A 15,710-nucleotide genomic window follows, 5' to 3' on the forward strand; every position below is an offset into this window, starting at 1 on the left:
GCACCTTACAAAGCATTTCAATTCAAGAGAGGCTTAACTTGCTTGAAATTATGCACAATTGTTTCTTGAAATTTCTATATGCTAATCATTAACAGCATAAGGTTTGACATTCACCGTTTGTCAGAGTAGTAACTTCTCATACAAAAGATACAAAAGTAAAATAAAATTAAAAAAACAAAACCACCTAGAGGGCCTGATTATCATTTACTTGTAGGCTGAATTTAACAGACGCCTGAAATCACCTTCAGTATTTAGATTTATTATGACTATTAGTGTTGACACAGGCGATGGGAGGTGTCATGAGCTCTCCCACAGCTGTAGAACTACAGAAGCGTTCTCCTGAGGTGTCTGCGTGGCCCATGTGCACTCTTCTCTGACATATGCCACTCACCCGCTTAACAAAGCAGGCCCTGGGGCCATGTGTGTTCCATTAGGGGGCACCCCCATCCTATGCTTAGCAAAGCCAACTAGACCAGAAAAGACAAAGGCCCAGGCTGGGCCAAGTGAGGGATGCTAGTCCATCTCTAAAGAAACTAAGGCTAGGTAAAGGCAGGAGCTGTGGGGCAGCCACCCTCCTGGACATGCACAGAGAGAAGAGTGGCGCTGACCTGCAGAAGCAACACGAGAGACCAGGGAGCAAGCTGACGGCCTCACTTGCTTGTGACTTGAGCTGGTGAATCCAGCTGTACTTCCAGGCTCTGGATTCCAGAGGTACCCTGAAGCCTCCTAAGACAGCCCTCCTTTTTACTGTAAAAGTCTGAGTGGGTTTCTCTTATGTAACCAACTGATCTCTAAGTCAAGAGTACTGACACAGTCTCCAGGATGCAGAATGGAGAAATGAGAAATTCGTATCTGGCCCCATTAATAAAATATCATGACCCCAGGCTAGCTGTAGATGCTTTTATTCAAACAGAGGAAACCCTGGTGGCGTAGTGGTTATCTTAAGCTGCTAACCAAAAGGTCGGCAGTTTGAATTCACCAGGTGCTCCTTGGAAACCCTATAGGGCAGTTCTGCTCTGCCCTATAAGGTCACTACAAGTAAAAATCGACTCGATGGCAATGGGTATAAGAATAGGAAAGGAGGCTTGGTGGCACAGTGGTTAAGCACTTGGCTGCTAACTGAAAGCTTGGCAGTTTGAACCCACCAGCCGCTCCCGGGAAAAAGATGTGGCTGTCTGCTTCCTTGGATATCCTATGGGGCAGTTCTGCTTTGTCCTACAGGGTCACCATGAGTAGGAATCGACTCAATGGCAATGGGTTTTTTTTATAAGGATAGGTAGTCTCTGGGTGGTACAACAGTTAATGCACTTAGCTGCTAACCAAAAAAGTTGGAGGCTTCAGTCCGCCTAGAGATGCCTCAGAAGAAAGGCCTAGGGATTGGCTCCTGAAAAATCAGCCACTGAAAACCCTATGGAGCACAGTTCTCTCTGATACACGCACGACTGCCATGAGTCGGCACTGACTTGAGGGAAACTTGTACTGAGAGGATAGGTAGGTGGCACAGGACCAAGCAACATTTTGTTCTGTTATATACAAGGTTGCCATGAGCTGAAGCAACTTGATGGCAACTAACAACAACAACTGCATAAGGATAGGTAAAGTGTGATCCAAATGTAAAAAAACCTCAAATTCATTCTTGCCCTTCCAACATATCAGAGTCACAACCAGGAAATCTGCTTACCATGTTGCATACAGGTTTTATTTGTCTACTTCTCTGCATGATGTTATTTTCCCGATACATCCACTTGTGATTACTATTATATTCATATGTGGAATGCAGCACATACGGTGATCCAAAAGAATGCAGAAATTATCAAATAATATCACTAATATCACATGCAAGTAACATTTTGCAGCTTGTTCAAAAGTAGTTGCAGCAGTACATTGACAGGGAACTGCCAGAAATTCAAGCCTGATTCAGAAGAGGACATGGAATGAGGGATATCACTGCTGTCAGATGGGTCTTAGCTGAAAGCAGGTAATACCAGAAAGATGTCTGCCTGTGTTTTATTGACTAGGCAAAGGCATTTGACTGTGGATCACATGAAAAAACAACCGGTAATACTTCGAAGAATGGGAATTTCAGAACACTTAATTTTGCTCCTGAGGAATCTATACCTAGATGCAGAGGCAGCCGTCCGAACAAAACTAGGCGATGCCGTGTGGTTTAAAATCAGGGAAGGTGTGCACCAGGGTTGTATCCTTTCACCATACTTATGTAATCTGTACGCTGAGCAAATAATCCAAGAAACTGGACTATATGAGGAAGAACACGGCATCAAGACTGGAGGAAGACTCATTAACAACCTGCAATATGCAGATGACACAATCTTGCTTGCTGAAAGGGAAAAGGGACTTGAAGCACTTACCAATGAAGATCAAAGACCACAGCCTTCAGTATGGGTTATACCCCAGCATAAAGAAAAATTCTCACAACTGGACCAATAAGCAATATCCTGATAAACAGAATATATTGAAATTGTCCAGGATTTCATTTTACTTGGATCCACAATCAACGCCCTTGGAAACTAGTCAAGAAATCAAAACAACATACTGCATCAGGCAAATGTGCTACAAAAGACCTCTTTAAAGTGCTGAAAAGCAATGGTGTCACTTTGAGAACTAAGGTGCGCCTGACCCAAGCCATGGTATTTTCAATCACTTCATATGCATGTGAAAGCTGGACAATGAATAAGGAAGGCTGAAGAAGAATTGATGCCTCTGAATTATGGTGGTGGTGAAGAATATCAAATACACCATAGACTGCCAGGAGACCAAACAAATCTGTCTTGGAAGAAGTACAGCCAGAATGCTCCTTAGAAGGGAGGATGGCAGGACTACATCTCACATTCTTTGGACGTGTTATCAGGAGGCACCAGTCCCTGGAGGAGGATATCATACTTGGTAGAGATCCAGCAAAAGAAAGGAAGACCCTCAATGAGATGGACTGACACAGTGGCTGCAACAATGGGCTCAAACATAACAACAATTGTGAGGATGGCGCAGGATGGGCAGTATTTCGTTCTGTTGTACATAGGGTCACTATGAGTTGGAACCAACTCAACAGCACCTAACAACTACAATCAGCACTATGCAGTTAGATAGCATGTTTTATGTTTTGCTATTAATTCATACAGCTTCTTTGTCCAAAGTCTTCTCCATACATCCTCCTCAGCTGTGATCCAAATGTCCCTGGCCACCTCTTTATGGATATTCCTTAGAGGCCTCGAATAAACATTGCTGAAACTGAACTCATCTTCTGTCCCTCTCCCTTCTCTCCCGAACTACATCCATTCGTTTTTAATCTCAGCAAATGCACCACCAAGGCCCAGGTAACTGTAAAGCCAAAACCTGGACCTCACCTTAGATTCTCCCCCTTCTCACTCTCCCCCTCATCCAATCAATTACTAAGTCCTATCCTAGTTCCGGAAACCCTGGTGGCGCAGTGGATAAGTGCTATCTATGACTGCTAACCAAGAGGTAGACAGTTCGAATCCGCCAGGCGCTCCTTGGAAACTCTACGGGGCAGTTCTACTCTGTCCTCTAGGGTCACTAAAGTCGGAATCGACTTGATGGCAGTGGGTTTGGTTTTGGTTTTATCCTAGTTCCGGCTATATACCACTCAAGTCTGACCTCTAGTCTCCTTCCCCACTCTCCATACCCTTGCTCAGGCTACAGTCCAATTGCCTTTCGCCTGGATCACCAAACAATAAACCAAACCCATTGCCGTCAAGTCGACTACAACTCATAGCGACCCTGCAGAACAGAGTAGAACTGCCCCATAGGGCTCCCAAGGCTATAATCTTTACAGAAGCAGACTGCCACATCTTTCTCCTATGGAGCGGCCGATAGGTTTGAACTGCTGACCTTTTGGTTAGCAGCTCAGTGCTTAACCACTGTGCCACCAGGGCTCCTCCCAAATAGCCCTTCAGTCTTGAGCTCTGCCCGCACCCCAATTCATTCCTTATAATGTGACCAGGTAGATCTTCCCAGAATGTAAATCTCATCACATCACTCACACAGCCACTCCACAGCTTCAAACTCTTCAGCTGCTCCACACTCTCCTAAGACAAAGTCCACACAGCTTTATACGGCCACAGATCTGCGAGGCCCGCCCCCACAAACCTCCTCGACCTCATTCTCTCCTCCCCAATCCCGTATTTTGACCATCCATCCTGAACTTTTGAGCTCTTCGAAAGGCCATTTTCTCTTGTCCCCACTGTCTGAAGTATTCCTCACCCTGGTTTTGCTACCTCCATGTGACCAACTCTTACTGATCTTGCAGTTCTCACCTTAAACCCTTTCTCCCGTACCCCAGACTAGGTTCTGGATCTTCCTAGGTACGTCCACTGCAGCCGCTGTCAGGCTACAGGCTACAGCGTAATACTGCACTTCCACCTGTACCCCCCTGCTAGAAGATCAGCTCTAAGAGGGTCGTGTCTCTCTGGTTCACCACTGTACCACCAAAACCCGCTTCAGGGCCTGGCCCATAGTAAAAACCCACTGCCTTCAAGTCGATTCCAACTCACAGCGACCCTATAAGACAGAGCAGAACTGGCCCAAAGTAGGGCTCAGTAATTACTGGTTGAAACAATGAATTATTCCACTTTTCTGTTCAATGCTGATGTTGCACCTCTGCACATGAACCACCCCCTACCCCTTTGACAGACGAACCAGGAACATGAGAGACCCAAAAAGAAGGGATGCACGTACCTATGCCGTTCTCAGGAGCATAACCTATCCCCCCATCAAAGCACATTCACACAGGCAGCAAGCGGAGCAGCATAAACCAATGACGAGGTCTAAAGTATTTGTTTTTTTTTAAGATTTCAGTGCTGAAACGGCTTGGGGTTCATGTACAAGGGAGAAAACTGAGATCCCGCGTTTGTCAAATGGCATGTAACTATTTAGTGATGGAGGTGTTTCTCTCTACACACAGTGGTTGTTCCAACAACGGGCTCAAGCGTAACAATTGTGAGGATGGGGCAGGACCGGGCAGTGTTTTGCCCTGTTGTACACGGAGTTCTATGAGTCAGAACCAACTCGACAGCAACTAACAGCAACAATGACATATATTTCCTACATTAGTGGTCAAAGGTCATAAAATAAGATTACATTTAGAGGAGAAAAGTATGCTTAAAAACAGTGAAAAATGAAAGTGCAAGAGTAGTAATCAGACTTAGCTATTTATCAGTTAAATGAACAAAGGTTCAGCATTTCAAAAGATACATATTTTCTTTTTCCCCATAACTACTACCTACCTCAAAAAACAGGAGAAAAGTGTGATTTAGTACCTTAACAAGCTCAGATTTTTTATCAAAAACAGCCATAGTTTTACATGTTAATTTTATTGTTTAGAAAGGGAAACATCAAGAAGGGAGATGAGAAGCCAGAAGGGGACAGAAGCTGGCTGAATGGACATGGGAATCCAGGGTGGAGAGGAGGAGAGCGCTGTCTCATTAGGGGGAGAGCAGCTAGGAGTACACAGCGAGATATGTATAAGATTTTATATGAAAGACTGACTTGATTTGTAAACTTTCACTTAAAGCACAATAAAAATTTAGAAAAATTAAAATAAAAAAAAAGAGAAACGTCAATTTTTTTCCATTTAGCAAAAACACAATTAATACCCTACTTGTTCCTTTGTTGTACATAAAAGAATACAAACGTCATTTAAAAATGTACCATGCCATTACCAAAAATGATGAAGAGAAACCAGATAACTGCGAGCTCCTAAAAATCAAACACCTATGCTCATCTAAAGACTTCACCAAAACAGTAAAAAGACCACCTACAGACTGGCAAAGAATTTTCAGCTATGACATCTCAGACCAGCGCCTGATCTCTAAAATCTATATGATTCTGTTAAAACTCAACCACAAAAAGACAAACAACTCAATCAAGAAGTGGGCAAAGGATATGAACACACACTTCACTAAAGAAGATATTCAGGCAGCTAACAGATACATGAGAAAATGCTCTCGATCATTAGCCATTAGAGAAATGCAAATTAAAACTACAATGAGATTCCATCTCACTCCAACAAGGCTGGCATTAATCCAAAAAACACAAAATAATAAAGGTTGGAGAGGCTGCGGAGAGATTGGAACTCTTATACACTGCTGGTGGGAATGTCAAATGGTACAACCACTTTGGAAATCTATCTGGCGTTATCTTAAACAGTTAGAAATAGAACTACCATACAACCCAGAAATCCCACTCCTCGGAATATACCCTAGAGATACAAGAGCCTTCATACAAACAGATATATGCACACCCATGTTTATTGCAGCTCTGTATACAATAGCAAAAAGTTGGAAGCAACCAAGGTGTCCATCAACGGATGAATGGGTAAATAAATTGTGGTATATTCACACAATGGAATACTACGCATCGATAAAGAACAGTGACGAATTGGTGAAACATTTCATAACATGGAGGAACCTGGAAGGCATTATGCTCAGCGAAATTAGTCAGAGGCAAAAGGACAAATATTGTATAAGACCACTATTATAAGATTTGAGAAACAGCAAACCTGAGAAGAACACATACTTTTGTGGTTACGAGGCGGGGAGGGAGGGAGGGTGGGAGAGGGTTTTTTATTGATTAATCAGTAGATAAGAACTGCTTTAGGTGAAGGGAAAGACAACACTCAATACATGGAAGGTCCGCTCAATTGGACTGGACCAAAAGCAAAGAAGTTTCCGGGATAAAATGAATGCTTCAAAGGTCAGCGGAGCAAGGGCGGGGGTCTGGGGAACATGGTTTGCAGGGACTTCTAAGTCAATTGGCAAAATAATTCTATTATGAAATCATTCTGCATCCCACTTTGAAATGTGGCGTCTGGGGTCTTAAATGCTAACAAGCGGCCATCTAAGATGCATCAATTGGTCTCAACCCACCTGGAGCAAAGGAAAATGAAGAACACCAAGGCCACACGACAACTAAGAGCCCAAGAGGCAGAAAGGGCCACATGAACCAGAGACCTACATCATCCTGAGACCAGAAGAACTAGTTGGTGCCCGGCCACAATCGATGACTGCCCTGACAGGGAGTACAGCAGAGGACCCCTGAGAGAGCAGGAGATCAGTGGGATACAGACCCCAAATTCTCATAAAAAGACCAAACTTAATGGTCTGACTGAGACTGGAGGAATCCCGGCGGCCATGCTCCCCAGACCTTCTGTTGGCACAGGACAGGAACCATCCCCAAAGACAACTCATCAGACATGAAAGGGACTGGTCAGCGGGTGAGAGAGAGACGCTGATGAAGAGTGAGCTAATTTATATCAGGTAGACACTTGAGATTGTGTTGGCAACTCTTGTCTGGAGGGGGGATGGGAGGATAGAGAGGGAAGCCGGCAAAATTGTCACGAAAGGAGAGACTGAAAGGGCTGACTCAAGAGGGGGAGAGCAAGTGGGAGTAGGGAGTGAGATGTATGTAAACTTATATGTGACAGACTGGATTTGTAAACGTTCACTTGAGGCTTAATAAAAGTTAATAAAAAAAAAAAAATGTACCATGCATTTAAACTATATAGTACCAAATTTTCTTCAGTAGGCATGTACTCCTTTTATAAATAAATCAGTTGTCAAAAAATACTATGCTATGGATATTCTGTTACAAAGGGAAATGATTTATAGGGAACTATGTTTTTTACTCTAAGTATACGGAGCCCTGGTAGCGAAGTGGTTAAGAGTTCGGCTCCTAACCAAAAGGTCGGCAGTTCAAATCCACCAGCCTTTCCTTGGAAACCCTATGGGGCAATTCTACTCTGTCCTATAGAGTCGCGATGAGTGGGAACCCACTCTACAGCAATGGGTTTGGTTTTTAGGTATTATAAGTATAATGAATACACCACGGACTGCCAAAAAAAACCCCAACCAAATTAGTTAAAAGAAATACAACCTGAATGTGCCTTACAAGCAAGGATGGTGAGACTTCAACTCATTTACTTTGGACACGTCATTAGGAAAGGCCGATTGCAAGGAAAGGCCAATTGCAAGAAAAGGACATCATGTTTGGTAAAGGCGAGAGCCAATGAAAACTCTCAGTAAGATGGATTGATACGACAGCCACAACAATAGACTCAAACGTACCAACCACCATGAAGAGGGTGCGGGACCAGGAAATCTTTGCCTCTGTTACACATAAGGTCACCGTGAATCACAGCCAACTCGATAGCAACTACCGACAGCAACATTTCAAGAATAATGTGGGTTACAAAATAGCACGTGCAGTATTATTTCGGTTGGTTTAAAAGTACATTGGAATCACTGAATTGTACATGTGAAGAATGTTGAAAAGGCAAAGGATTTGTGACATATATATTTACCACAATAAAAATAAACAAACGCATTGGAAAATAAAGAAAATACTAGTTGTATTAGATGAAGTGATGAACCGACTTGCTGAGGTCCTGTGGTTAAGGGGCAGAGCTAAAACCAGCTGCAGTTCATTCTTTTCCATCCCAGCTTAGATAAAGGGGTGTGCACTGCTGACCCTTCAGGGGATCAGACCTATCACTGCTACTGACAATGGCAGCCCACCAAGAGGAAATTAGGAAAAGAAAGCAATCTTATGGTGAATGTAGCTGACCATTTCAATAAAAATTAACTTACAGCCTATTCATACATTTCAAAGTGCTATACACACACAAACACAATTTCCTCTATTTTTTAATGAAATGAGAAAGGCACCTTTAATTGGCTCTAATAAATACCATTCAATTCAGCTAACATTTATTGTGCTCGGAAGGAACTTTAATGGGCACAAATTGGCGCTCATTCTTATGGATCTTAAAATTTCAGAGGGGGTAAAGAGATGCATACCTAAATCACTACAATATGAGGCAGGGGATGAGCAAGCCCAAATGATCTCTAAACCAAGTGCTATGGGAGCATCCAGGGGGAAGACAAATGATTCATTAAATCCTGTTCCTACAGGAAAAGCTCTCTGATGGGAGGGCTTTGCTTTTCTGCTTTTCTTCCACATACCATGGATGAAGACAACTGGTTGTCTAGGTCTAGGTGGCGCATGTAGAAAAACATGACATCTGAAACCAGAAGACTTGAGGCTCCCGCAGACACACCTCATATGACCTCAAGCCACTCGCTTCCTCATGCTGCACCCCAGCGAACATCCGCTACCATACTCCAAATATCCAGTGAGGCTCACGGTGAGGGAAGGAAGAGAGAACACTCTTTCAGAAAAGTAACTCAGAGTCTATAACTCAGAATAGAATTCAGGAGCTTCAGATTATTACGGTTTGCAAATGCACTCTATGAGACACAATTATCACGAGGAAAATGACTCTCTGGTTCCAAGGCAAAATTTATGTTAACTGTTGCCCTAACTTCATTAATTCCATATAAGAATGACTTTCTATCCACATTCCAGTAAGTTTTTGCCAAAGGAACTATCTGTTCTTTGTGCTAGTCAGAATGTAGTGCCTGTCTGGTATTTTAAATAGAATTTTACGCAGTCTTCATTGAAGCTCTGAAATAAAACGTTTGTTCATTTATCTAATTTTTATTAAATTTTCTAATTTCACCTTTATTTTTTCAGGCATGACTGAGCTTACTATTATTTTTACCGTGAACCTTCTTGGTTATGCTTTGATTGTACTGCCGCGTATGTCCGTGATTTTCATAACTAATTTCTTATTCCTTACTCTCTGGTTCATTTCTTCCCCATATGATGTTTTTAATTATAAAAAAAAAAGTAAGGGAAAAAATAGCTGGGCTAGACAAGAGTTAAATTTAAGATATAAAGTGAAAACATCACCACTACTTAGGAAAAGGAACGATATATTCAAACTGGTAAAGTTGAAAAACAACTTTTCCAGAGTAATGCAAAGATAGTTCCTGCAGGTTTCTTTCTCTTACCTTACTGCCCAATACATTATCCCTATTAAAAAATTACTATTATCACAATTATTAAGAACCTATGAATTTCATTTCATTTCTCACAACTTAAAACCAAGGGAAAATTTTTTTTTGAAAGAGAAAGTTTGATAATCCCACATCAACTTGAGGGCACATACCCATCTCCTTTAATGAAATCTGATCTTCTCCTTGGGGGACATCTAGCTCAACTGGCATAACACAGTTTATAAAGAAAATGTCTATACCGTACTTTGGTGAGTAGCGTCTGGGGTCTTAAAAGCCTGTGAACAGCCATTTAGTGATAATTCACTGGTCTAACCCCGTCTGGAGCACAGGAGAATGAAGAAAACCAAAGACATAAGAGAAAGATTAGTCCAAAGGACTAACGGATCACAACTACCACAGCCTCCACCAGACTGAGTCCAGCACAACTAGACGGTGCCCAGCTGCCACCACGGACGGCTCTGACAGGGATCACAATAGAAGGTCCCAGACAGAGATGGAGAAAAACGCAGAACAAAATTCTAACTCACAAAAAAAGACCAGACTTACTGGTCTGACAGAGACTGGAGAAATCCCAAAAGTATGGCCTCTGGACACCCTTTTAAGTCAGTACTGAAGTCACTCCTGAGGTTCATTCTTCAGCCGAAGATTACACAGGCCCATAAAACAATAATAAACATAGCTCAACCATGTATATGAGACCAAATGGGCACACCAGCCTAGGGGCAAGGACAAGAAGGCAGGAGGAGACAGGAAAGCTGAATGAATAGAAATGGAGATTCCAAGGTTGAGAAGTGGGGAGTGTCGACATGTCATAGGGTTGGCAATCAATGTCACAAAACAGTATGTGCATTGTTTAATGAGAAACTAATTTGCTCTGTAAACCTTCATCTAAAGTACAATTTTTTAAAACTCCAAAAAAAATTACATTCATTAATATTTCACAGCAAAAAAAAAAAGAATTCTGATCTCCTCGGTAGTTAATAAAGAATGTCACAATTAGAGAATCAAAACACTCATGGAAATGGGATCCTAGTACAAACCTCAATGCTCACTACATGTTTATAAAAACCTTTGCCCTTAAAAAAGAAAAACCTAAACCCACACAAATAGACTATTTCAATTTAATTTTATTATGAAAATGAAAGTAACAACAGAGAATGGCACCAGGGTATTTGATAAACTCAATTAGCAGGAGGATCAAATGAAGTGAGGACATGCCATTATGACTTCAGGGGTTAAAGAGGCAATTTTCCATCTGGCTGAGTCTAGATTTCCAATACAAATGCTGACACCACCTGCTGTATGTTATTATCAATTATCTTTAACAGTCCCTAAGAATTTGCCATACAACAGGTATATCCTTAAGTTTTTCCTTATTTTGCTCTGCAGTATAATTGCTTCTCCATGAACAGAAATAAAAAATAAATTCTCTTACGTGGTTCACTCAAAACAGGCATTAAAAGCCGTCCCAAAGTATCAATTTACCAATCATGGTAACAGTAAAAATGTCATGAGTATTTTTCTTCGATTGATACTACGCCACCACCATTTTCTACCACAGCAGCTAAGAATCATTCCAGTAAAGAACTGTGTTTCTGTGTTCTCAATTCCTAGTCTCTTGTTACTGAAAGGGATCATTTGGCCATGTCTACTAAGACTCAGGTCGATAGAACTCCTCCACGAAGTAAAAATTCACTGCATTTTTAAACTTGATAGTTAATCTACTGTTTCCCTGAGTAAGACAATGATAAATCATTTTTTTAAATTTACATACTAAATGCAAAGAGCTCATCTGTGAGCTGGGTCACAGGCTCCTGGATCTATGTGTCACCAAAAATCATGCTAGCATGCTCTGAAGATTCTGCTTTTGATACTTTGAATAATGGACTCTGAGCCAGTGGTTAGCCAACAAATGCTCAGCTCTTGTTCTGATTCGGTTTGTGTCCTATGATGTTCATACACATAGAGACACTCATGCCCACACTATAAATAAATTACAAACACAAGTGCAGATACCCAGTCTTGAGACGCCACATCGGACAGGCAGAGCACTGGCAAAGAATACTCACGACTGTTTGTTTCAATACCAATTTTTTATAGCAATTGGTATAAAAAATTATACCAATTTTTTCTAGTAAAATTAATTTTCCCCATCTGCACCTCCCTCCCAAAGCAAATACAGCATGCTCCTCATGTTGATCAAGTTACTTCTTAGTGTTTGGTAGCTATGTGGGTTTCCTTCTCATTGAAATTTATTCCCCAGGTTATTTTATTTTCTTTCTGCTGGGTGAGTAAGTGTTCCAGAAATATGATGTGTAAAAATTCGTAAGTAACTCAAAACTTACTTGGCTTTCTGAATCCACACACAGTAGTCTGAGATGTAGAGATCATTTAGAATGTAAGCTGGGTCGTTTTCCTGAAAAATTTTGTGAATATCCAGGAGACATTTTAAAACTGCACTTTTACCTGAAGGAAATTTAAAAACATCAAGTTATCATCAAGAAAAGAGAATCTGATTTTTCTAAACTGAGAAATTCATACACTTGAGTGGTAATATATTTAAAGCAGCTCAAAGTTTTAATCTTTGTTTTAGGGTTTTTTAAATAATCCTTTATTACATGAAAACATATCGGTTCTACTGGGTCCAAAACCCTTTACTGTTTCCCTGAAGAACTCTGAAAAATCCTTATACTCTAAACTAATACTATAGCTGATTAATTGTGGTTACCACAAAAACTCTATGAAACACAAGCAGTCACATTAAACATAAGGGAGGGAAGGTTTGCAAACTAAAAGGATTTTAAGAATATTTAAATGCATAATTTTAATTAGATAATGTTTTGGTAATTCAAGCTTTTAAAATACCGTGAGAGAAACCAGTTTAGTTTGATGCTTCCTCAGAAAGTTAAACAGATTATCACATGACCCAGCAATTTCACTCCTGGGTATACACCCAAAATGCTTGAAAGCAGAGGCTTAAATAGAGACTTGTACACCAGTGTTTACTGCAGCACTATTTACATCACCAAAAGGTGGAAACAGCCCAAGCATCCATAAACAGGTGAATGGATAAACACAACGTGGTGTGTCCACACAATGGAAAATTATGCAGCCAGAAATGAAGTTCTGATAGACGCTATGACAGTGATGAGCCTTGAATACATGCTGAGTGAAATAAGCCAGACACAAAAGGACGAATATTATATAATCTCACTTAAATATCTAGAATAGGCAAATGCATAGAGACCAAAGTGGTTACCAGGGGCTGCGGGGAGGTACAATGAGACATTACTGCTTAAAGGGTGTGAGTTTGTGATCGACGTGATGGGAAACTTTTGAAAACAGTAATGACGGTAGCACAACATGGTGAATGTGATTTATGTCACTGAATTGTACACTTAAAAATGGTTAAAATGGCAAATTTTGTGTTATATATATTTTACCACAATAAAAAAAAAACAAAAAATTAGATGTTTTAGTTTTCCAACTTCCTTATTTCTATGTCAACATTGTTCATTAGAAATTATCTAGTGCTAACAAATTTTTACACCTTAAAAAAATGAAGAAAATTCAGATTGAAAACTTTAAAATATCAGACCATTACTTCAAAAATAAGCCAACAAATACAGTCACTTGAAAAAAAAAAAAAAACACCAAGTAGTAACATCTTGTTTAACCAAATTACTTCTTCCTGGCTGTTAAATAAACCTAATTTTAATCTCAACCAAAGTCTACAGAAGGAACCTTTCACAACTCTACAAACATCATGACATGCCTTGAAATTTATTAACTATGAGGCAAATGACCACATCTAGAGTAGTGCTACTTCCTTGGATCTGTGAAATACAGCATTTTCAGTTTAACAGTTTCATTCTAATCTTTACAGCCCTGAAACATGAAAATACTGTACACTGGCTTCAAGAAGATGCTGGATACGCTTTCATTGACACTTCTCACTTGACTTTGAGATGATACGATAAAAGAATCATAAACTAGATAATGACGTCTCAAGATCCCAAAATTGCTCCACTAAATTGACACTATTAACACTAGAAAGTAAGCTTCAGAAAGAGCAAGAATTCTTCTGTTTCATTGGGTGGTTGGAGCCTTGGTGGCACAGTGGTTAAGAGCTCGGCTGTTAAGGAAAATCTCAGCAGTTCGAATCCACAGCTGTTCCTTGGAAACCCTATGGGGGGAGTTCTTTTCTGTCCTATAGGGTCACTATCTGTCGGAATTGACTTGATGGGGACAGGTTTGGTTTTTGGTTTATTTGGTGGTTAACCACCAGTACCCAGACCGGAACCTTAACAGCAGCAGATTTTCAATTTAAGTATTTTAAGAACGAATGGATGACATGGTAATCACCCAGCATAAAGCCTTGCAATGCCTTTCATCTCACAGCCTCATAGCCTCAAACACCAAGTTCTGATGACTGCTCCTTGAAAATGCCCCTTGTATCTGCCCTTTCTGTACCACTACCTGAGTGTCTACCCTCACTCAGACTTCTGTCATCTCATGCTAGAGTATGAGAATCTTCTTGCTTGTCTGACTCAACCCTCTCCCCTCTAACCCTTCTGACACACAAGTACCAGCCTCAGTTTCTATGCATTGCTTTGTCAAGCTCCACTCTGCTTAAGCTCTTAGGGCTCCCTACGGGCTTGTTTCCATGCCTTTGTGCAACTGGTCCCCTTCACCTGAAATACCTTTTCTTCTCCGCTCCACCTAATGAAATCTTAGCCAGCCTTCAAGGCCCAACTCAAGTCTGCATCCCTTCAGGGAACCCTGGGCTGAGTTCCCTAGTCCTGGAAGTCCTTCTTTAAACCTGGCAAACGAAGGAAGTGGGCAGGAAACTCTGCTGATCCTCCTCATAACCCCCTGCTCATTTCACAGGAGAGCCTGAGGCTCAAGGAACCTGCTCACAATGCCACAGAGTTGAGGGGCTAGAACCTAAATTCCAGTCTTACTGGCTCCAGCGGCTACCCACTGTGCGTGCCCGTATCACAACACTTAGTGTTCAAGAGCTAAGTAGGCAGTAAGTCCAAGAAAACAGGGGCCATGCCTTTTTAAAAATTTTTAACTATTTATGTTGCTTCCTCATATGCGGTTGGGAATAGCTGACAATAAAAGTTCTACTACTATATTGGTCATTATAAATTGGTTAAAGAGAAAAAAATAATACTTAGAATGTCTAAAAACTATAAGATGTGACTACATTTGCTTAAGTTAAGGTCAGAACTGTGACTTAACAAAGTGGCCCAGATGAAACTATGTCAAATGATTACTGCTGGTGCTCTCACCCACAGGCATATTTTAATTACAACATAAGTGATATTGAAGGCCAGAGTCCCTGCGTGGTACCAACCATTAATGCTCTCGGCTGCTAACAGAAAGACAGAGGTTTGAGTCTACCCAGAGACACCTCAGAAGAAAGCCCAGACGATCTACTTCTGAAAAACCAGCCACTGAAAACTCTATGGAGCACAGTCTTACTCTGACATACACAGGGTGGCCATGAGTCAGAATCGACTCAACAGCCACCGGTTTTGGTTAAGGTTGAAGGCAGAGTTTGACGACAGGAGGAGGAAATAAAATGAAAACTCACAAAACTGATGAAACCAAGTTAGCCAGGTTATCCAAAAACAGAAAATCAGGGGAGAACTAACACTAACCTGCAAGAGTTTTCTGAACAATTCTAATTGCAACAGCAAGGATGGCAAGGCTAACATCTCACATACCCTGGATGTGTTATAAAGAGGGATCAGTCCCTGGAGAAGGACATCGTCCTTGGTAAAGTAGAAGGTGAGCGAAAAAGAGGAA

General features: G+C 41.1%; 1 protein-coding gene across 1 annotated transcript in view; it reads right to left on the reverse strand.

Annotated features, from left to right (window-relative positions):
- SHQ1 (SHQ1, H/ACA ribonucleoprotein assembly factor) overlaps positions 1 to 15,710 on the reverse strand; it is a 135,621-nt gene that overhangs the window by 64,505 nt on the left and 55,406 nt on the right. Inside the window, exon 10 of the mRNA XM_049862428.1 lies at positions 12,239 to 12,359. Within this exon, the coding sequence (XP_049718385.1) occupies positions 12,239 to 12,359 (121 nt within the window). The remainder of the gene's footprint in view (positions 1 to 12,238; positions 12,360 to 15,710) is intronic.

This window comes from Elephas maximus, chromosome 20 (genome assembly GCF_024166365.1).
Source record: "Elephas maximus indicus isolate mEleMax1 chromosome 20, mEleMax1 primary haplotype, whole genome shotgun sequence".
Lineage (NCBI taxonomy): Eukaryota > Metazoa > Chordata > Mammalia > Proboscidea > Elephantidae > Elephas > Elephas maximus.